This window comes from Rutilus rutilus (genome assembly GCF_951802725.1).
Source record: "Rutilus rutilus genome assembly, chromosome: 14".
Taxonomy (NCBI): Eukaryota; Metazoa; Chordata; class Actinopteri; order Cypriniformes; family Leuciscidae; genus Rutilus; species Rutilus rutilus.
In genome coordinates this window covers 19,196,635-19,219,759 of record NC_140219.1, presented here as the reverse complement: position 1 = coordinate 19,219,759, position 23,125 = coordinate 19,196,635, and the positions used below count along the sequence as shown (strand labels likewise).

The 23,125-nt window shown below is 37.7% G+C and overlaps 2 protein-coding genes across 3 annotated transcripts; one reads left to right on the top strand and one right to left on the bottom strand.

Annotated features, from left to right (window-relative positions):
* Nucleotides 1–4,440, bottom strand: mmgt1 (membrane magnesium transporter 1). The gene is made up of 4 exons (XM_084430440.1): nucleotides 4,273–4,440; nucleotides 1,588–1,640; nucleotides 1,394–1,497; nucleotides 1–1,282 (listed from the first exon to the last, which is right to left on the bottom strand). Exons 1-4 carry the CDS (start codon nucleotides 4,349–4,351, stop codon nucleotides 1,126–1,128), a joined length of 393 nt encoding a protein of 130 aa, XP_084286566.1. The 5' UTR covers nucleotides 4,352–4,440; the 3' UTR covers nucleotides 1–1,125.
* A 985-nt stretch (nucleotides 4,441–5,425) lies between these two features.
* On the top strand, nucleotides 5,426–22,398 carry slc9a6a (solute carrier family 9 member A6a). 2 transcript variants are annotated; one of them, XM_084429677.1, is made up of 17 exons: nucleotides 5,426–5,846; nucleotides 6,915–7,114; nucleotides 8,259–8,336; nucleotides 8,461–8,537; nucleotides 8,626–8,738; nucleotides 9,237–9,342; nucleotides 9,537–9,641; nucleotides 10,707–10,848; nucleotides 11,054–11,159; nucleotides 11,267–11,355; nucleotides 12,471–12,584; nucleotides 12,958–13,069; nucleotides 13,806–13,959; nucleotides 14,212–14,242; nucleotides 14,334–14,416; nucleotides 15,996–16,101; nucleotides 19,354–22,398. In XM_084429677.1, exons 1-17 carry the CDS (start codon nucleotides 5,570–5,572, stop codon nucleotides 19,645–19,647), a joined length of 2,187 nt encoding a protein of 728 aa, XP_084285803.1. In that variant the 5' UTR covers nucleotides 5,426–5,569; the 3' UTR covers nucleotides 19,648–22,398. The 2 variants fall into 2 exon arrangements, with proteins under 2 accessions (XP_084285803.1, XP_084285804.1); XM_084429678.1 differs by lacking the exon at nucleotides 9,537–9,641.
* The last annotated feature ends 727 nt before the right edge of the window (nucleotides 22,399–23,125 follow it).

The following is a 23,125-nucleotide window of genomic DNA, read 5'->3' as shown; positions in this document are numbered from 1 at the left end:
GTGTTTAAATCAATGTCACATAAGCTATTAATACCAGAAGAGACTAAATAGTGTTGGGATAAGTGGGTTGCCATTGCAGGTACTTAAAAAAAAAAGGGGCTTAGTGAAGGATTAGTATAATTACAGGCTTAAACTGGACTGTTTCTGGACCAACTGCCCATTCTTTACTTGCATGGAAAACAATGCATAACCAGGTTGATATACCACAACCACATATGTCCTTGAATGCTCCAGATCCAAGCATAAAATTCATTGTAGCATGACAAAAACGTTTTGGCCGGTTAGCAGGTCTTGACATTGCGAAGCAATCTTTACAGCGTAAAATGAACATGCTTAATCGTATCATCTCTTTTAGTTTCATACACATTCAGGATAAACCAGACTTATAAAATTAAGGGGCAAAAATAAGTGGTTTTAATCCAAGTTACAAATTCATCAATAAAATTTTAGAATTTATTAAGGTAAAAATAAGGAGTTGTGTCTCAACATGAAATAAATCAGAAAACATTGCCCTCCCCCAATCCCCCCACCCCCCTCAAAAATGTTTACCATTCGTTCCCACTGAGTGTTCACAGTATTGTTAGAATTGCTATTATTCTACATCTATTGTGGCCCTGCTCAGACATGTTTTATTAGTTTCAATCACTCTCAGTATTATTTAAATAAGTTCAAATTTGAATTTCAGCAATCAGAGCTATACTGCTTCTGAACACAAAAACAATTTATGGTCCACAATATCGACCTCAATTAAGAAGGGTACAAGGAAGAACCTGTTGCAGTTGGGGGGTTCAGTTTAGCCAAAAAACATGGCAAACCAACATTGTACGTGGTAGGATTCGTGCCCTGTGCGCGACAGCCAACCGGAGGGCTACAGCCGTAACCTACAGACTTAATTAAGACTCCCAAGCAATAACAAGTATTTACAAACATATCAGCTGGAAAAGGAGTTGGCACAGTCCATTGACAAATAGTAACCACAAGAGATGCGTGTTTGTACAGCATATTCACATATACATAAAGACAGGAAAATATGCTTATTTTCCCTTCCAACCGAGGAGCTAAAAAATAAATTTAAGAAAGAAAAACAAAATGAAACCGGGCAAGGCAGCCCACAGAAGGCCAGTCTCAATGAAAGTTTTCCAGCTTGCGTAACCGCAGGGGATTGGAGGGCAAGGCCTGGGGGCTTGGAGTGGAGGGCTCCTGCTCCGGAGCGCAGAAGAGTACTCTGCCTCGGTGATTGAACAGGTAGAACGACGGGTGATTTCTCAATGTGTCAAATGTCCTGTTAGTTAGAGCAAACAATAAAGAGACATAAGTGAGCTCGATGCAAGTTTCATTAGTAACAGCCTATTTCTGATATAGCCAGGCATTACTTTATAGTCTATGAGCTTACTTGTTTTTGAGCTCTGAAGAAGCATCCATGTCTTTGAACTCGCCTGAGATGTGCACTATGCCGTAACACGTGATCACAAACGACAGCAAAGTCTGTAACACTATCTGAAAACACAACACAAGAGAAGCTGTATTGAGGGAAACAAATGCATGCGATTCAATATGATCAATGTCTGGTATTTGATTGCAACTTACATCTATAGGTAATGTTTCGTTCTCTTTTTCTGTCAGTCGCATGTAGGATCGGTCTAGAAAAAGAAAAATCTTTTTAGGATGTATGAGAGGCATTAAGACATTCCCTCTAAACAAAGGGGTACAAGTAATTTTGCAGAGTTAGAGTCGGAAGTAGCACAATACTACCATTCTTGCACATTAAAAGTTCTTATATTTAAGTTTACAACTGGATTTGTTTTATGCAATGGGCACATTTGCATGTTTGCTCAAGTTTATAATTCTCTATGCTTGGCATATAAGTGATAATAAATGCAAAAAGAAGTATCTAGCACTAACTGTTTGCATCTAGTCATGGGAAGCTCGTGTTGTTTCCACAAATCAGTTCTTTCGAACAGTAAAAAAATAAAATAAAAATAATAATAATAATTATATCATCCCGTGGTCTCTTATATCCCAGTTACATTAAGTGCCCTTATTATGCTTTTTTAAATATTACCATTCATGCAGTGTGTATTGTAGCTGTGTTTGAGAGTTTAGGGCCTAGTTTCACAGACAGGGCTTAGATTAAGCCAGGATTAGGCCATAGTTTAATTAGGATATTTAAGTAGCTTTTATAAACTTAAACATTACTGATGTGCATATTGAGACAAAACAACGACACTGCCATATTTTAAGATATGTCAGTACAAGTTGCTTTCAGTTAAAACAGCTCAAACATATTTTAGTCTGTTAAACAGGGCATAAAATATCCACAAAATTGTAAAGATCAAAGTGCACAACAAACAAGGTTATTGTCTCCTAAAAAGAAAGGATAAATTCTGACCTGCCGAAACGAGTCGTCAGCAATTTCAGTCTCACTTACGCAACATATCTACGCAGGTTAGTAAAAAAAAAAAAAAAGTACATAAAGCCAGTAGGGGTGTGCACAAATAGTCAAATATTCGATTTTTCGAAAAATAAGAATACTATTCGAATTGGTACATATGTTGCTTTGCTGGCCATAAATGCAGTGAAATTAGCACGCAAACTAAAACTCAAGTTATAACTAAGTGGCAGTTTAAGCGACACCATTTCCAACTAATAGCCTAACGGAAAACTTAATATGCGTTTTGGACGTTCATTTACACTTCAACAGAAAATACAAACTTTTGAAAACGGGTTAAGTGCAAGTTTTTGAAACCGATACGTTATCGTTTCCTTGTAAACTACAAAAACGCGAATCTGTGAAAACGGTGACGCATGCGTATTACGCGTTTAGTCTAGGTGCATAGTGTTTCTTTACAAAGTGACATCGCCGACTACTGGCCTGGCATGAATAATACCGTGCTTTAGTCATCTTCACGGATCCGTGTGAATGGGGATCATTTTGACAACGTTGTCATCTGTATAAAGAAAAAACCTTTCCGTTTTTAGTACATCGTTGTCGTGTAAACGTACACTAAATGCACTGGGTGGCGCTATGGAGCTTAAGTAAAGTTGATTGTATTTGATGACAGTGTCATTATCTGCATCTAGGCGCAGTGAAGTTTGGAATTACTTTGATCAAAATCATTTTACTAAGTGACCTTACAAAATGGAGTTACTTTTGGATGGAGTTTCAGACACAAACAGGTACGGTTTTAAAACGGTTTAATTGGAAATCAATATATCTTATCTCCATAATTATTTATGTGGCGAAATACTGTGTAATAAGTGTCCGTCTAGTTTGAACTTGCCGCGCTGCAACTGCTCTCCGCGGAAGCTTTGCGTTTAGAGACCTAATAAAATATTTCAACTCAGATCAATTTTTCGTGTCTAATTATTTACTTATGTGGCATATATAAACACACACATACATGTGCGTATTTAATTAAAATATATGTGTGATTGGATGTATTGTGTTTAGAAATGATAATATCGGTTTGTTATTTGAAGAGGTTTAATAAAGGTTTTTATTTAATTATTTTTTAAATAAAAGTTTATTCGTCTATTGTCGGCTCACGAGTTGGACATGCTAGAATGAGACGGTTCTCGGTTCAATGAGTCGAAAGCTGTCGGAACAATTCAGTTGAACATGTTATAGAATCGCTCAATGTGAATCGTGAACGAATCTGTTCAATGAAAAGATCCGACTCCAACGAGAGATTCTGACATCACTACTGCAGAAATAGCAGGTGAAATGGCATTATTTGGAAATGAAACAGATTCTGGTTGCGAGTTATTTTTCATTTACTTCGTGAAGGTTAATCAACACATTGCCTTTAGGGAAGGTTTGAATAATGTAAGTTTACATAGTAAAGATGACTAACGTTACTTCTGAAATACCAATCATACTGCGTTATATGAACGCCCCGATAAAACTCAACACGCACCGCACAAACACTGATCTTGCACAAAGACTTGCAATCAGACTGCACGATAAGTGATTTATGGTAGAAAACAACGTTTTCCCGTGTATTGAGCTGTTATAAATGTTGAGTGTCAAAACCTAGTGAGCTGCCGACCAAGACAGCATTTTTGGACATAATATACGTGTTCCCACACTCTCTAAAATGCTCTCTACACAGGAATCTCACTCGGGTTTGAGTCCTGCTGAAGCTGTCATGCACACTGAGCTCTGCAGAGAGGCCGCACTCACCGCCGGACCACAATCAGCTAACGTTACAGCTTACTAAACAACTACATGTCTGTCCAATTCACTCTCGTTTCTGGAAGAACAATACTTACGCTGTGCCGCTGAAAAAGCTGCGTGTGCCAAGGCGAAAAGGCCCACACCAACAACACCTTTCCAAAAGGACGAAGCCATTTTAACTCGAGAACAACCGATCGAGCCAATGCTGGGCGCGTGAAGCACTCCTCAATGAGCGCTGCGTCATCACCACCGCACTTCCGGTTGCCCTCTGCCACTTTAAACGTGCATTTAAAGAGACATACGTAGCGAATGTAGGCGACCAGAACAAAATAATTACAGAATTAACTATGTACAATATAAACACACAAACTCTCAACTCAACATTCAAAAGTAACTCAAAAGTCTCTACAGTAAAAAATAAGATAACTGAATAAAAACCCCACAGCTCTACACTGACCCAGAATCTTAAAATTTGAACTGTACAGAATGTATTATCTATTTTACCTACATTTATGAATGTAATACCTACCTAAACATATTCGTTTCATGAACGATTAAAAAATTGTTGTCTTCAAAAGTAATCTAATCACCTGTAGTCTACCTAAAAATCAACATTTGTTTCTCAATAGAATATAAAACTACTGCTTTAAACAAATTAGGTAAACAGATTTATTTATGTATGTATGCATTTTTTTTTATTACACGTTATTATTACTTTATTATTTCACTGTCACTACAACTGTACACATAATTAACTAGTGAATATAATGATCAAAACAGTAGCTAGTTTTCTGAGGGTGTGCGCCTCAAATATAAATTTGGCAGTATAGGAAAATGTTTAAAGAGATCTGAGGGTTTTATACAAAAAAGTTGGAGTGCATGGGGATTTTAACTTGTCATTGCAGGAATATTGCATCATGAATGTAGCTTTAATATTCTAATTTAAAATTCTGAACCATTTGAAATATGTATAGTTATTAGTGATGTCAAATCGATTAATCGCAGCATCTAAGCATAAACGTTTTTGTTTATATAATATATTTGTGTGTGTCTGTGTATGCATATATATATATATATATATAAACAAAAACTTAATGTTAGATGCGATTAATCGATTTGACAGCCCTAATAGTTATATAGATTGTTCGACAATGACGATGCAGAATAAAAGGAAACGACCCTCATGCGCAGCGTTTGCCCAATATGAACTGCTCGAACACATTGTTGGGTTGTCATGTGACGTCACGTGCAGTGGGCGGGACGTCGCTGGGAATCAGGAACAATTTACAGCAGCCTATGATTGTCTCTGCTAATACTCCTGCCTGTGTTCAGCGATCCTGAGCATAGTGCATTCGTCTTCTTATATATTTTGCACCTAAAAGAAATGCCAACATGGGCTCTACATGTGAAATGAACGCCGCGATGAGTGTTTGGAGAACACTGCCTCTGTTTGTTTTGGCGAGCTCCCTCTGCTTGTGCCTGAGCAGAGCTGAAGACAGTGCGATGGAGAACATCGTGACAGAGAAGAAAGCTGAAGAAAGCCACAGACAAGACAGTGCCGACCTGCTGATCTTTATCCTGCTCCTTACCCTGACAATCTTGACCATATGGTTGTTCAAACACCGCCGGTTCAGGTTTCTGCACGAGACTGGACTGGCTATGATATATGGTGAGAACAGCCGTGATAGCAGATCATTTGACTGATCGCACATATGAACTGCTTCCCGCGATAAAGTAGGATCTTTTAATTTAAGTACGCCATGTATGAATAATTATGACTGTTCAAAGGGCAGTGTGGGAGTTGGAGCACAGGGCCTGTAAGGTGCAGCTGTCCAGCAGGAGTTAATCTGCCTCCCTGCATATATGCTGGATAAATATCAATTAAACGAATTAAAGTGCATTATTATTTTTTCAAACGTGTACCAATCAAATACAGACGTGACACAAATCACACGTTTGAAAAAATATTAATGCACTTTAATTCGTTTAATTGATATTTTAAATATCACAAAATTAGGCTATTTATTTTGGATTTTGTGCCACAATTATGTCAGTAGGCTATAGGTGTTCAATTAATCTGTCAATCACGACTGGAGGTGTCGCAACCACTGATCTATATAGTATGACATTATATAGATCAGTGGTCGCAACACGGTGACATGTTCCGCGACTCGGTGTCATGTCAGTGTGTCGCGATGTCACATGCCAATAATATCAGTGACACATGCCACTATCCACTGGCACATGCCAATGAAGACCGGATGTGCCAATACGTATAGTGACGTGCCATTGGCTTCTGTGCGTCAGATGTCATGTCACTTTTTTATTTTATTTTTATTTGAGTTAAACAGTGTTTTTAATAGTTTTACTTTTAGTATAAGTTAACTACAATAGCCCTGGTACACAAAACAGATGTTCTTCAAAAAAATCTTGTGAGTTGCCGACAGGCCACATTATGTGTTTTTGGACATCGTGGGAGTCAATTCTATGGAATCTTGTTTCCGCCACAGAATACATCTCGCAATTCTGACTTGCTAGAATAAAAAGTCGCAATTACCTTTTTTATTTTTTATTCAGTGGAAGAAACAAGCTTCCATACAGTTCAGCCCCTGTGATGCTGGGGAAAGTCTTGGTAGGGCCGCTTACGGCCAAATTTTTGCCATAGAATTAGAAATAGAAATGAATACACTAAAACAGAATAATTGTAATAAAATGCAATGTTTCTGTCTCTCATCAGGGTTGCTTGTGGGTGTCGTACTGCGTTATGCTATTCATGTGCCCAGCAACATGAACAATGTTACATTGAGCTGTAATGTCAATGCCAGTCCAGCTACACTGCTGATGAATGTCAGTGGTAAGTTCTACGAGTACACACTGAAAGGAGAGATCGGTGCCAATGAAGTCAACGACATTCAGGACAACGAGATGCTCCGCAAGGTAAAATATCACATCACAACAATCATAGAGGAGCCGTTTGACACATATTCAGATGAATTTGAATCGAACACATGATTTCAACCACAAATGCTATGGGGAATTTATTTGAATATGACTCATACTTGCGTCTGTATTTTTAGATGGATATCCAGTCTGTTTTGCTGGACTCATTTATGTTTTTCCAGATGCTTCAGGCAAATTCCTGATTTAACTTTGTACCAATAATTACATTTTCTCACACATACTAATTCAGTGCCTGACAGAAGTAATCTGTGGTTGGTTCAGTCTCAAAACTATATGTCCCTCAGGTGACAGCTGCATGAAACTGCTTCTATTTCGGTTAAAACATGAGGTTTAAGAGTTGCATAATTTAGTTGTTGAAATGTATGATAATTACATTTGATGTTTTGCATAGAAAGTCACACTATATTCAATTATTGAACACTTGGCTCCAGTCAAACCACTAATAAGAGGAAATAGCTCAGATTTTGGTTGCACTCTATTTTACAGTACGTGCTTTTACGTGTACTGGGAAAGTACTGGGAAATATGAGGTAACTACATGGGTTAAGGTTAGGTTTAGGGGTAGTTTCAGGGTTAGTACCTAGTTATTACCCAGTTATTGCAATTACTATAATAAGTGCATAGTATGTACACAAAGAACTTTTTTTTTTTTTTTATATAACATTTAGAAAAGATGCTTGAAGTATATACACTAAAGTATATACATAGTTTTATTCAGCAAGGGCATAATAAAATTATCAAAAGTGATAGTAAATACATTTATAATGTTACAAAAGATTTCTATTTCAAATAAATGATGTTCCTTTTCAACATTGATATTAATAATAAATGTTTCTTGTGCATCAAATCATATTAGAAGGATTTCTGAAGGATCATGTGACCCTGAAGACTGGTGTGATGATGCTGAAAATTCAGCTTTGCATCACAAGAATAAATGACATTTAAAAAAAAAACAAAAAAAAACAACATTTTAAATAATTATTGATAACATTTTTGATCAAATAAAGGCGGCCTTGGTGAGCATAAGAGATTTCTAAAACATTAAAACATATATCTTTTTTTCTTATTTTCTCATCGATGAATGAAATGCCTATATCTGTATCTTTCTAATTCTATTTCAGGTGACCTTTGACCCAGAGGTCTTCTTTAATATTCTCTTGCCCCCCATCATTTTTCATGCTGGATACAGTTTAAAACGAGTAAGGGCTGTTTTTTTATTGATTAATACAGACAAATGTTGTGTGCACAAGATCATGTAGTCTTCAACATAGACAAATCAAAGACCATTATTCAATTAATTTCTTCTCTCTATCTGCTTCTCAGAGACATTTCTTCAGGAACTTGGGCTCCATTCTTGTCTATGCATTTGTTGGAACCGTGGTGTCTTGTTTCATCATTGGGTCAGTCTTTTTTCAGTACTTTTTTGAGTGGTTGCTTTAATGATGAGGGTGAGAACCAGCTCTCAGAGGTGTGCGGTTTGTATTTCAGGTTGTTAATGTATGGCTGTGTGACGCTGATGAAGCAAATTGGCCAGCTGGGTGGTGACTTCTTCTTCACCGATTGCCTTTTCTTTGGTGCCATTGTCTCAGCCACTGACCCAGGTATTACAGTCAAAACTCTCTGTAACAGTGCCTAAATGCAGTCATGAGTGTTTTGGTGTGTATTAATCAAATCCCTTTATCTAAAAAATGTTTGCAAGAGGGATGTGTCATCCTAGAAACTAAGCCTTGCTGTAGCAGAATTGACCTGCACTATGCTATTTCTTATTATGAAAGGATTATAATCAAGTTACATATAAGAGCAATTTGATCTATCTTTAAAATGTACCCTTTTCAAAGCTCGTCCCCCCTTGGTTACTGTTGCCCACTAAGACAAGCTGCACATAACATCCCATAGAAATGAATGTGAGAATGCTTACTTTAAAAAACAACATTTTATAATAACAATTTACTATCAATAGACTCTGGACTTCCATTAGAAATTGCATTCAAATAGAGAAAAAGCATGTCTGATGAACAACAGTTGCTAAAGCAGGATTGGTCAGTAATGTTGTTAACGCAGGGCTTAGCGAAGGCATTGATTTATGCTTTGTTTTGTAGTGACAGTTCTGGCCATCTTCAATGAGCTGCATGTGGATTCTGACCTGTACGCTCTGCTGTTTGGAGAAAGTGTCCTGAACGATGCCGTCGCTGTCGTACTGTCCTCGTAAGTCCTCTACTGCCGATGATCACACACTGCTATGTGTAAACAAACTGCTTTTGTTGGTTCATTCATTAATATTATTAATGATTTTGAGATATAAGTGTTTTGGGTTTTTATAAACTCAGTGCAGAATGAATAATTAACACTTTTCATTTAACACCCGATTTTTCCTCTGCTGGACCTATCATCTGCTCCAGTATGCTGCTTTATTACGGGAGGCAAAGTGGGGCGGGGCGTCACAGCCCTGGAGGTGTGGCTTATGCAGAGGGCGGGAACCAGACACTGAGAACGCCCCTCAATGGGTGTGCCACACATTTAGAGCTTTGAGCCTTCCGAGTGGATTTTTAGTGTGTGCATTGGCTGGTCTTTACCAGAACATGCAGAGTGAATGACCCACAGACATGCTTCACACCGGCACCTGTAGTGAACTCATCCCTCAAGGAAGTAGAATTCCTCTTTACTTCTATTTTAACCGCCTGTAGAGGACTCATGAAGTCCATCGGTTATAGATGGTGTGTAGATGATGAGGCAGAGCTGTGGGTATTTGCTGATTTGATGATAGTCCTTTGCTTCTTAGTTTGAAGTGATCCTGTGTTGCTCTAGAGAGTTTACTTTTGTTCCTACCTATCCTCTGTACTAAAAATCTAGCATGTAAGTACATCTCTCCAAAAAGCTATTCAATTTCATGAGGATTCAAAACTTCCTTGCTCCAATGAATTAATATAGCTTAAAGTAACTGCTATTCTAACTTCTACCCTAATCCAAAGAAAAGAGTGTAATTTAAATGAAGCCCCAAAACCCCTCTTCCACAGCTAAAAATATGGAAAAGTTCACCAAAACCAGCACTCTTCCAGATGGTGTGTATCACCTGCTGCTATGCATATATTAACTTTATTCTCAGTAAGGTTCCCAGTCATTTCAGGCTGGTCTTAACCTTTTATGTGGAGTGTTTTAGCCAGTGATTGTTTTATGATTTAGGTTGTGATTGAGTTAACTACATTAAGCACAACAGAAGACTAGTAAACAAAAGTGCTCATTTCACATTTCTCATTCTAAGGATCAGAGATGCGTTGAAAAAACTAAATTACACAGAAACATTATTGACATTATGTACCTCAGGGAACAAAATAGATGATAGAAAATGTCCAGAGAATGGGAAATAGAATATAAATTGAATATCTCTGATGAGCACACTTATCTGATACTAATAAGTTCAGATTTTGCCAAAACTTTAGCACACTTTTCCAGCCCTGCTCATAACGCTAATATTTGTTATGATTTTCCAATAGCGAATGGATCTTTATCCTTTTAGATTTTTGCAGGTTTGACATTAGAATTACTTGAATGGGTCTGTGTCCTTTTTCCAGGTCTATTGTAGCATATCAGCCTGAGGGAAACAACAGTCACACGTTTGAAGCCATGGCCATGCTGAAGTCCTTTGGCATCTTCCTGGGTGTCTTCAGTGGCTCTTTTGCTCTTGGAATGGCAACTGGAGTCGTAACTGCATTGATATCCTTTACTGGTTCAATATTGTACGTCACTTCTTTTGTTGTTGGTATGAGCCATGGTGCTTATGAAAAAGAAATGGGTTCAAATCTCATCTGCGTCATGTATTGATCTAATTCTTCTTCTCTCCATGTGATTGCACTATTAATGTAAAATAATGTATTTAGTGGTTTATTCATCCTGAAGTTATTCCTTGACTCCCTTCCACGTTACTAAGTTCACTAAGCTTAGAGACTTACCATTGCTGGAGACGGCACTGTTCTTCCTCATGTCCTGGAGCACATTCCTACTGGCTGAGGCCTGTGGATTTACAGGTGAGCTTGAGTTCCCCATAGAATCTTCTAGAAACTACCTAGAAACGTATTGCATACTTCTATATTTGAATGCTTGTTCCTGCTCATCCTGTTGTGTTCATCCTCAGGTGTGGTGGCGGTTCTGTTCTGTGGAATGACACAGGCCCATTACACCTTTAACAACCTGTCTCCTGAATCTCAGGACAGGACGAAACAAGTAACTTTTATTTTAGGCTCTCTCTCAGTCCACTCCCTAGTTTGCATGATGTACACTCAAAAGTACATTCAAATGCTTTTTTAAATGTTTTAGAAAGAAGTCTCATCCCCACCAAGGCTGCATTCATTTGATCAAAATACAGTAAAACAGTAATATTGTGAAATATTATTACAAATTAAAATAATTGTTTTCTATTATAATCTATTTTAAAATGTAATTTATTGGTGCGATGGCAAAGCTGAATTTTCAGCATCATTTCTCCAGTCTTCAGTGGCACATGATCCTTCAGAAAATATTTGCTGATTTGATGCTAAAGAAACATTTATCATTATTATTATTATCAATGTTGAAAACAAATGCGCTGCTTAATATTTTTTGGAAATTTCTTTTTAAATGTATCTTTTCAGGGTCATTTGATGAATAAAAGGTTCAAAAGATCTCTGTTTATTTGAAATACAAATCTTTACATTATAAATAACATTATAAATGTCTTTACTGTTATTTTTGGTCAATTTAATTGCTGAAAAGTATTAATAATAATAAAAACAAATCTGATTGACCTTCAACTTTTTTAAGGTAGTTTATACCTTGAAAACAAATTTAGGCACTAGCAAGGGCCTTGATCCAGTGAACATTGGGACACTGGTTACTCAGTTACATCATGTGACATTGTACATTAAACCATACAGTAGCTAATATTTATCAGCAAGTTATCATTGTTGTGTAATGTCATTGTACATCTTCATTATAGCAGCTAAAAAGTACAGTGCCATCATGAAATAGATTCTTGTCCTGCATTGATTTTTCAGAAGCAAAATAATGGTATTAATAGATAATAAGATAATAATGACATTCAGACTTCTAATACATACTATAATACAACAGGGCTCAACGTTATTACAATATAAACATTAGTACAAAGTTGCAGAAAATGCTGTTTTTACAGTGTAGCTGAACTGTAGCCACAAATCTTTTCTTTTTACCCTAGTAATGCTTTTACTTCAACATTTTCTAAGGCAGGTCTGTTGAACTTGTCAGAGGTTAATATATGAAATATGAAATATATATAATATAAACATCTCACTATGATTTCATGCCACTGTGCTCTCTTTCAGTTATTCGAGCTACTGAATTTCCTGGCTGAGAACTTCATATTTTCCTACATGGGCTTGACGTTGTTTACCTTCCAGAACCACGTCTTCAATCCAATCTTCATAGTGTGTGCATTCGTATCCTAAGACTTCAGCTTTGTGCCTAAGGAATAAATGAGCAGACAAAGTGATATAATAGTTAAATGCTCTCAGCAAATGCAAAACATGTGGAAAATCTGATGGATCACTATTATTAAAAAGGCAAGTGTTTGCTCATGTTAGACGGCGGTACTTTGCTTAATGTTATCATGGAAGTGGCTGGCTGTTGTTGTTGAGTTATATGTCCAGGGTGTTACAGCTCATTGTGTTTCCCAGAACCACTTTTTCATTAACAAAGCCCTCAGAAAGACTCAGGAAGGGCAACATGTCATGATTTTGATTAGGGTGTAGATGCTGTCAGTTCAGCATTAGCTCCATTTTTACAGCCACTCCTTGACTCCACTCCACTCAGCTGGCCGTGTTTCTGGGCAGAGCGGCAAACATCTACCCCCTCTCCTTCCTGCTGAACTTGGGCCGCAAAAACAAGATCACCCCCAACTTCCAGCACATGATGATGTTTGCAGGTTTGTGCGTAGAACTGCAACGGATTCCTATGGTTAGCCATGATTTAAACTACGAAGAACATGCCAAAACCAAAAGTCTTATCGAGGTTAAATAGTTTAGTCTTTCAAAAGCATTTTTTTGTTGGTTTATAGCAGTGGTTCTCAATTCCAGTCCTCGTGACCCACTGCTCTGCACATTTTGTATGTCTCTCTTATCTGACACACTCAGTTCAGTTCATGGAGTCTCTCCTAATGAGCTGATGATCTGGTTCAGGTGTGTTAAATAAGGGAGACATACAAAATGTGCAGAGCAGTGGGTCACGAGGACTGGAATTGAGAACCACTGGTTTATAGTCTGAACAGCAAAAAAAAAAACCAATTCCATATGAGGTTTGAAATGTATTGATGCTTTTTGGAAATTATTTTCAGTCATAATGGACAGATTGAATTTCAGTTTTTCATTCTTTTCCCATTTACTCTCACATGTGGCATTTACTGTGTACTGAGCGAACAAGTGAACAATTTTCGGATACAGCACATGCATGAATGTGTAAACGGTAAAGTAATGCATCTGACGCTTACGTTGTGTGATGAATTCAGCACAGCAGCAAGATTTCAATCTGGACATGAGCAAAGACTCTCTTATTCACTGACTCTCAAAGGCACACTGACTCTCTGAATCTGATTTGAAAAACAAATCAGATTTATGTCCAGTGTGAACCAATTCTTGGTATTTTCTTGCCCCACTGCTCACCAGGTCTTCGTGGCGCCATGACTTTTGCCCTGTCAATCAGGGATACGGCCACATATGCACGGCAGATGATGTTCTCCACCACGCTGCTGGTGGTTTTCTTCACCGTTTGGTTCTGCGGTGGAGGCACAACTCAGATGCTGTCCTGCCAGAATATCCGGTCAGTTCTAACCTGTCTGAGTCTGAATGATCTTTTCCTGTCAGACAAGTAGACTATGAGCATGGGTAACTCATTAAGACATGTTTTTTTGTTCTTATTTGTGTCCTTTTTCATGTGTAATGTAATGTGGAAGTAATATGTAAACACCATGAGCCATATAAAACACTTTTGAGTGGATGAAATTGCAACAAACCTTTTTGTTCTGTAAGTGTTTTATTACTTCTTGCTGTAATACTGTTTTGTGTTTCACAGTGTTGGAGTGGACGCAGATCAGGAGAACTTTGTAAGTGTTTTTGGTCTGCTGTAGTCAGACGTAGGGTTTTATATCAGAGCAGAGCTGTTTAATGATGGGTTTCCTCTGTGTCCATCTGCAGATCGGCCCTGATGGAGTGGAAAGGAGGAGCACTAAACATGAGAGCGCCTGGCCCTTCAGGATCTGGTATAACTTTGATCACAAGTATCCTTTGCTGTGTAGCTCTTATTAGTAACCTGCAAAAAGAACATAAAAGAGATATAATCTCTCTCAAATTTCTGTACTGGAACTTCAAATCCATTTAGTTGGTTTATAGTCTGTACAGCAAAAAAATATATAATTCTAAACCAATTCCATATGAGGTTTGACACATATTGATGATTTTTGGAAATTATTTTCATTAGGTGGGATTTCAGTTTTTCATTCTTTCAGTTTTTCATACGTTCAGCACATGCATGAATGTGTAACTGGTAAAGTTATACATCTGCCGCTTACGTTGTGTGATGAGTTCAGCACATCAGTGTTTAAAAATTGCTGCTGTAACCCCTGTATCAAAAAAACTAAGATGGACTTAGATAACCTTAACAGTTTCCATCCCGTTTCCAATCTTCCCTTCCTTTCAAAAATTTTAGAGCAAATTGTTGCTTCTCAATTACACACTCATCTTGCTGTAAACAATCTCTTTGAGTCCCGTTAATCCGGCTAACTCCATAGCACTGAAACAATATTAGTTAAGGTCACTATTAACTTGTTAATTGTTTTGGACTCTAACTGTCTTCCAAATTTGACCCTTCTTGATCTTAGTGTCGCTTTTGACACTGTAGATCTTTCTTTTGCACCTGTTTAGAGACTGTCTTCTGTGTTTCTGATACTGCACTAAACTGGTTTAAGTCCTGCCTCTCAGATTGTAAGCAATATGTTACTATGGGTGGATGCAGGTCTGAGATTTGTTTGGTGCAATCTTGCGTTCCTCAGGGATCAGTCTTGGGCCCTTTATTCTTTAGCATTTACATTTTTCCCCTTTGGTCATCTCTTAAGATCACTTTGTCTTAACTTTCATTTTTATGCAGATGACACCCAGATTTACATGCATTCAAAACCTGATGATAATGTGGCTGTGGCCTTTCTTTCTCAATGTATTTCTGAGATTCAAAAAATGGCTGTCTCAATTTTCTTTGTCTTAACAGTGACAAGACTGAGGTTATGCTCATTGGCTTACCCTACCAACTACGTAAAGCTGGGTCTTTAACCTTATTGGATGGTAATCAAATATGTTTGATTCTAATTTAACATTTGATCCTCATGTCCAGAATACTGTTAAAACATATTTTTTTATCCTAGAAACATTGCCAGAATACGTCCCATGTTCTCGTTCGCTGTGTCGGAAAAGTTTATCAAGGTTTTTTTATTTTCCCGCATTGATTATTGCAACGCTCTACTGGCTGGGGTTTCAAAAGCTACCCTAAATATGTAAGTGACATGAGAAGGCCAAGTATGGTAACCCATTTAACCCATCCAAGTTAGTGCACACACATTAGGAGCAGTCAGTAGTGAAAATGTAGTATGTCATCTGGTATTCTATGCATAAACGTAAACTTCAGATATAGTACAAATGGTATTTTATTTTGCTATTCTGAACACAGCCTGACACTGCTAATGGTCAACTGGGAAGTTCAATCATGGTCCTGTTTACTGGACAGAGTTGCTTTGGATAAAAGTGTCTGATATGTGATTGTTTGTGTTTTTGTTCCGAAAAGCCTTCCTTAACCCTGTTGACTTGCAGTTATCTGAAGCCCATTCTGACCCACAGCGGACCACCGCTCACTGCCACACTTCCTGCGTGCTGTGGTCCTCTGGCACGCTGCCTCACCAGCCAACAGGCGTATGAGGTTTGTACTTTACCCGCATGCTGTGGACTAATAATTATATGTAGTTCTGTCTGGATCTTCCTCTTCTTTTAGCTAGAAAGAAGGTCTTGATTTGGCAGAAACTAGTCGTTTATGTACTACCAGATGGTGACAGACCCCTCTTAAGCCCTATTCAGACTGTAATTGTTTCTCATGGGGTCGTACGGTATTTTCAACATTTACAGGGGTTAGTCTGTAATTTTATTGCCGTCCGAATCCAGAATGTTAGTGTTTTTCTCCCACCACCTGCATACAAATCCCAGACCAAATTACCTACTGTTTTTTGTCGAACACCAAGGTCGTGCGGTGATTTAATTGCCGTCCGAATCCACGTCTCTGAGTTTACAAGAAGAGATCACTTCAGAATTCACTGTTTAGATCCTTTTTGATCACTACCGAGCACCGTAGCCTATGTACGATAACTGTTGCGCTCCACTGTAATTTGGAAGCATTTTAAAGATGTACTTTTTTATAACTGAAATGCTGGAAAGTATTTACAAGAACAATATTTCATCTCCAATCTTTCGCTCCACCTCAGCGAACAAAAAGGAGAAAGAGAAAAAAGCACGTAAACATTTGAAATGGGCCATTATTATGGCAGCAATATAAACAATTTTAAAATATGTAGGCTATACACAACATTAAAATTACAAGCCATGGAGGTTTATTTTTACATCATGTAAATAAGTGTCTGTATTAACTTGTTTCTACTAATTTACATATTTTTAAAATGACATCCTTTTGAGGTAAAATGCAAGAATATAAGAACTATTTCAAATATAGTGTTCGTGCATCTAGCTGCTTATTTTTTTAAATGATAATGAAATAATAAATAGAACATTATTTTCCTATTATTAAATTAAAGGGATACTTCACCTCTGGAAAGATGAATGTGTATTTAAAATGGGTCATTTATGTAGAAGAAATGGGAAATTATTTTTGAATTTGGAGCTTTCTAGACTGAGAAAAGCCAGAAAATGTATTTTTGGCTTATGTGGATAAAAGACAACAACTCCCAGAATGCACTTGCTTCGCTGCCCTAGGAGGCCACTCCCAAGCCACGCCTACCAGTAAGAGCGCACAGTTTAAAACAACAAGGCTAGGCTACTAGTGAGTCTCCGTGACGACGAGTCTGCCCGGGATTTCGAGATTGCCCAAAATGTCCGGAATTCGGCTTTTGCGTTCTACAGTCGCCATTCATGTTTACTGTGGCGAGCAGGACGAGGCTGAGGGGCGCGGGAGAACGATGAGAGGCCGGTGGCGTGATTACTGAGACGCACCGGTCTCGTATCTCTCACGGAGGAGTGGGAATTTTCTTAGCAATGTTAAAACGCACATCAACCGATCACTTGTTTAGCGTTCATGTAAACACTACATTCAGATTCACCAATTGGAATGAATTCAGTTAGATTGAAACAAAAGGTGTGCATGTAAACAATGAATGGCGACTGCAGAAAGCAAAAGCCACATTTTGGACGATCTCGACGACCGGACATGTCCGGGAAAAAGAGGATGGTAACCCCTACTACTCAGCTTTCTCCTACTACTCAGCTTTCTCCACAGAACAAGAGCCTGCTAGCTTAGCTTCCAAAGAAAGACGGCTGACACTATGTGTACATTCTGTGAGTGAGATCCCACCCTCTACGGGCGGGTTGAACACATGCAGAACAGCCCCTACTACTGGCTGTAGTCTTTAGCCTCTGGGCAAAAAATCCTCCGATGACGCAAAATTAAGATTTTTGCGTCATCTGAGGATTTTTTCCAGACAAAAAATACATAAATCTCTGGTCTCAGCGGGACATGAGGGAGGAAAGCACGGTAATTAGACAATACTAGAGGTTTCTACTAATACAAAGCTTAATGCTAAATTTATTTGTATTATTCCAAGTATATGACATTTATGTACAGCAGACAATCATGCGATTGACCATGTGAGTAGCGGGTTCGTGGGATTACAAAACTCGTTCCTCAACCGCCAATAAATCGCCATCTGAATACATGACTTTTATCACTGAGGTACCATGCAAATTAATTTTTTACAGACGTCCACATGAGAAACTATACTTGCCATTTAATAGGCTGCAACAGCTGACACAAATTACCCCCTCCTAGAGCTGATTATCCAGTGAGGTGTGAACAGCCAATCCAATGAATTTGGATTTATAAAGTCAACAGAGATTTGCTGTTGCACTGTTATTAGGATAATTATCATTATTATTATTATTATTGTTACATTTTTAAATGTTGTTTGTTGTTTAAAGACCTAATGCTACATGAGACACTAAAGCACAGAAAGCTACAAGCCTCTTTGAATTCATCATTCAAATTCATCCCCTTTGTTTTACTTCCATGCAAAATATTAGCTAAATAAAAAACAGAAAATAAGTCTACTATTCGACCTCACCAATTAACTTTACTTTCCTGAGCTGCTGTATAGTTGTAACTGGCGACTGATCCTCATTCACTGTCCACTCTTTATGAACTATATTTTATTGGACCGCGATGGTTTTAATTTCTAGTTCAAATTGTTTTATTTGGCTGACATGAAAGTTATGAAGACATTTTTAATCATAGTTTTTATCTGAGATATTATATTTCATATAAAAGATTATAAGGTAATAAAAAAGTATATGATTATTAAATAACCTTTATGTACAGCACCGTTCAAATGTTTATAGGTCCTATTTTAAAGAAGTCTCTTATGCTTACAAAGGCTGCATTTATTTGATAAAAAATAGAATAACAGAATTGTGAAATATTATTACAGTTTTCTACTTTCATGTATTTTAATTTATTGCTTTATTAAAAGCTGATTTTATATTGCTTTATTTAAACCTGAATGCTCCTTCAGAAATCATTTTTAATATGCTGATTTCCTGCTCAAGAAACATTTCTAATCATTATCAATGTTGAAAACAGTTGTGCTGCTTAATATTTTTTTGTGGAAATTGATTAAAAAAAATTCAGGATTCTTTGATGAATAGAAAGTTCAAAATATAATAATAATAATTATTATTATTATATATTTTTTATTTTATTTTGGTTTATAAATGTTTTTACTGTCACTTTTGATCCATTCAATGTATCCTCTTTAAAAAAAAAATTATAATAATCTGACCCCAAACTTTTGTACCCCAAAATCTGTAATTGTTATTTTGTAAGTCTCTTTGCTGAATGACTACTCAGAAACCGCTAAAATTCAAGGGATGAAATCACCATTGTGTTTTCTTTCAGAACGAGGAGCAGCTGAAAGACGACGACTCCGACCTGATCCTGAATGACGGCGACATCACGTTGACGTACGGTGACATCACCGTGAGCACAGATGCTACTGGCGCTCACACGAGCGGTACGGCCGTCGGAGGAGTGGCCGTGAACTCTGACGAGGCTCTGGATCGAGAGCTGGCGTTCGGCGACCATGAGCTGGTGATCCGAGGCACCCGATTGGTCCTGCCTATGGATGATTCGGAGCCCCCGCTGCCTCTTGACTCCCACCGCCACCGGCACAAGTATGAAACGATGAGTTGAACGGGGCAAGCGGTGACCGAACGAGTCTCTCTTCTCTCTATCATCTCTCATCCGGAGCGATCTCTCTCAGCACCTCTCCTGTCTCTGAAGTGGCTGGTTTGATGTCTCTACCTCATTCATCATCACTCTTTCTTTTACATCATTACAGAAATGTAAACTATTTATTCACTTCTCTTCTGCAAAGCATTATGGGCTTTTTTTCTGTTTCCGGCGACTCTGCCGCTAACGAGACCGCTTAGCACCCGACAACACAGATCGGAAGCATGCTCTGGTTTCTCCAAGTTTATCATGACGACAGAATAAGCATACTAAGCATACTTTTATTGTCTGTATAGCAAGGAGTAAAATCGCCGTGACCTGGCCTGCATGTTTATTTGTGTCCTCTCTTGTCGTGCGAGCGCTTGTTTAGGAGATGTGAAAAGAGTCTGTGGGTCTGAAGCTTTTTACTGCCTTCTCTTGTTGCGACAGTCTGACAGAGGCGTGCTGTCCGGTGGCTCTGCGTTTGCTCTGCAGTTTCAATCAAGTGCCTGTCGAATGAAGTTTTCCCCCTTTGAGCAAAATGACACTCTTTGCCGTCCACTAGAGGGAGGCCTTGTGTTATCATAGCGTTTTGTTCGTATGAGCTGTGCGGGCGGACGCCATTCACTCAGAACTCAGAGTAACTTGTGATTGGCTGTAGAAACATGCTTGGATCTTATATTGTGACCTTTGACTGTGAATCTATGGAGGTTTTTACACCTTGTTGTTCATGTTATTGTTTTGCCCAGTCAAAAGATAGAGGGCCAATCATATGGTGCAATTTCTTTTCTTTTTCTTGTTTTTGTTGTTGTAACATTTTTCTAAGACGACTAATTGCATATAGCTTTAAGACATTTTTGTTCTTCTTTTTTTCCATGTAGTCAAAAACAAGTGAGTAAATGTCATGTTTAACTGAGAATGTTTTTGACATGGATTTGAGATTGTGCATTGGTATTACAAAACCATATTATAAGTAAGAAAATTGCCCTTATTTTTTGTAGTTGGCAGAATTGGGCGATCAGATTCAGTGGGACTTTAGCCTTTTTTTTTCTTTTTCTTCCTAATTTTTGCATGACATGTAATGTGGAGAAGCATAACACTCTACGTTTTCTTCCCAAAGTCCTTTTTGTGTGTTCATGTTTTCTTACAAATTGAAAACTCTTTATCTGTCTTGATCAGTGTAGAACAAAATCTTCAAATTTTAGAATCATTTTAAAAGGGCTGAATGAATAAAATAAGTTTTAACGTTCACACCTGCAGAAAAAAAAAAAAAAAACGTTGTACGAGGCATCATGTTCTGTCTAATAGTTTCAGGCTCGACCACGTGACCAATTGACGGGAATCTGAAAACATGGTTAGAATTGTATGCAGTTATGAACGCAGTTAAATCAATCTGTATTATAGTAGGATCTTTACATTTAGACCTGCATCCCAATTTTCATACTTTCCATCCCAAATAGTGTGTGAGGTGAGTGACTGAGGATTAGAATTAGTCCAAAAAAACTTAACATGCTTCTTGCAGAATCTGAAAGATATGAGCTTCTTTTTTCTTTTTTTTTCTTTTTTAATATGGCCGATAAAAAGCAAAGGGTACTTCAACCCTGAAGTGAGTTGTGTCTATGGTATCAACACAAAAAAAAATCATGATGTCCAAAAACTACATACTTCATGATGTCTTTCCCATCATCAGTGAAGTATATACATTGTGTGCTCTAGAAGGATGTAAACTTGGGATGCTGCTAATGATTTAGAGTTATAATTGACTTAAAGATGACACAAGAAGGAATGACCCAACACGATCAGAAAATGAAGGAACTTTAGTAGAGGAGCGAACAGATCTTTTGTTAAATTCAGTTTGTGTGTTTGTAGTTTCTCTTTTGCTTTCTGGCAGTTAGTGGACTGTAGAAACCGCTTGTTGTTTGGATGAGGGCCAGGGTGGCATCATTAACTGTGGAGCAGGAAGTGTTGATAACACACCACCCTGCCAACAATGTCTGTGTGCTGGAAAGTTGAACACGCTCTGGAACGAGAGGATGACGGCTGGTCATCAAAGTGGCACTACACCGATATCTCCTGCTGTGCAGGATCATGTGATGAGAGGCCACAGTATTATAATACACAGGAACATGTGTGTGTTTGAATAGATGCAGTAGAGCATTATTAGCAGATTTGCACTTTTCATTTTTATTTTGCATTAAAGAGATAACTGAGAAATGCCTACTGATACATATTTGTTTGTCAGAGCTTCATAAGATGAGCAAATGAACTCCAATACAGATCATGTCACTGCTTTTTGTCCTTTGAATGAGAAATTCAGACATCCTGGTAAATTCTTCTTTTGGGGAAAAAATGATGTCAAGAGAAAGTGTTCAGTATCTGTAAGCAGCAGCAGCAGGATTTCTTAAATGTTTATATTTGTAGTTCTAGAGAATGAAGCTTATTCCTTTCAGACAGCAAATGACCTTATGAGTATGTGAATCTATGAATTTCAGCGTAAGAGTGGACAGAACTGTGCATCCCAGCTAGTCCAAAGTAGCAGAAGCCAGTTGAGTGGGCTTTAATGGTGGTAAATGTGCTGTTTGTACTGGTACGTAGCTGTGTGTTTGTCACACTATGTGCAGATCTGCTCTAATGTGTTGCAGGTACTGACTGTTTACATCTGTGTAAATATTCTCATCTGTTCATGTGCGTGCAATGGTCAATAAACAGAAGCCTGTGCTTTCAATGAAATGATCATGTGTAATGTATGTGTTTTTATTTACAATCACTATATTCCCAGACGTCGGACAAACTTGGACATTCACAATACTTGTGAGTTCACTATATTCACAAACTCTGACATTTCAAAACTGAAACACTGCTAAAACTCTTCTTAGGTGCTGACATCATTCCTAAAGCAGCTGTTTGGGAGCTGTGTAAATGAAATATGTCTGATACAACGAGGCTAATGGCCTCTAGTTAAAAGGCCCTTTTGATTTATTTTCGTCTAAAACACTAAATAGCAACAAGCACCATCACAATACTTTCCTAAACACGTTTTTATTTTATTAAAAAACAGTAACAGTAATATTATGAAATATTTTACATTTTAAAATATTATTTTTAAGATAAAATAATATTCTTTAAATAAAAAAAACCTTAGTGACTTGTTTAAATTGAATAGTTGTCACTGTATGAATTAAATATAGTTTAATCTTTGTTAAAGCTGTATTTTATTGTTTTATTTATATCAATGACACAGAAAACAGTATATATATAATATTAAGTGTGTGCTGTCACTTTAATTTGTCACTTTTTATTTTTTCAGACCGACTGCACGGAGCGAAAAAAACGGACAAATATCCGTTTCTTTCTCAGCTGTTCACACATGACATAAACGAGAGAATACTCGTCGAGACGGTCATTTAGACCGGTATTTTGACAATTTTGTGTTTATGTGTCCATTCAAGGGCAAGGAAAC

Coding starts and splice junctions, on each gene's coding strand:
- mmgt1 (XM_084430440.1), bottom strand. CDS start 4,351: ATGGCTTCGTCCTTTTGGAAAGGTGTTGTTGGTGTGGGCCTTTTCGCC. Junction 1,641..4,272: donor AGCTTTTTCAGCGGCACAGC/GTAAGTATTGTT, acceptor TTCTTTTTCTAG/ACCGATCCTACATGCGACTG. Junction 1,283..1,393: donor TCTTCAGAGCTCAAAAACAA/GTAAGCTCATAG, acceptor TCTAACTAACAG/GACATTTGACACATTGAGAA.
- slc9a6a (XM_084429677.1), top strand. CDS start 5,570: ATGGGCTCTACATGTGAAATGAACGCCGCGATGAGTGTTTGGAGAACA. Junction 5,847..6,914: donor TGGACTGGCTATGATATATG/GTGAGAACAGCC, acceptor GTCTCTCATCAG/GGTTGCTTGTGGGTGTCGTA. Junction 11,160..11,266: donor TGAGGCCTGTGGATTTACAG/GTGAGCTTGAGT, acceptor GTTCATCCTCAG/GTGTGGTGGCGGTTCTGTTC.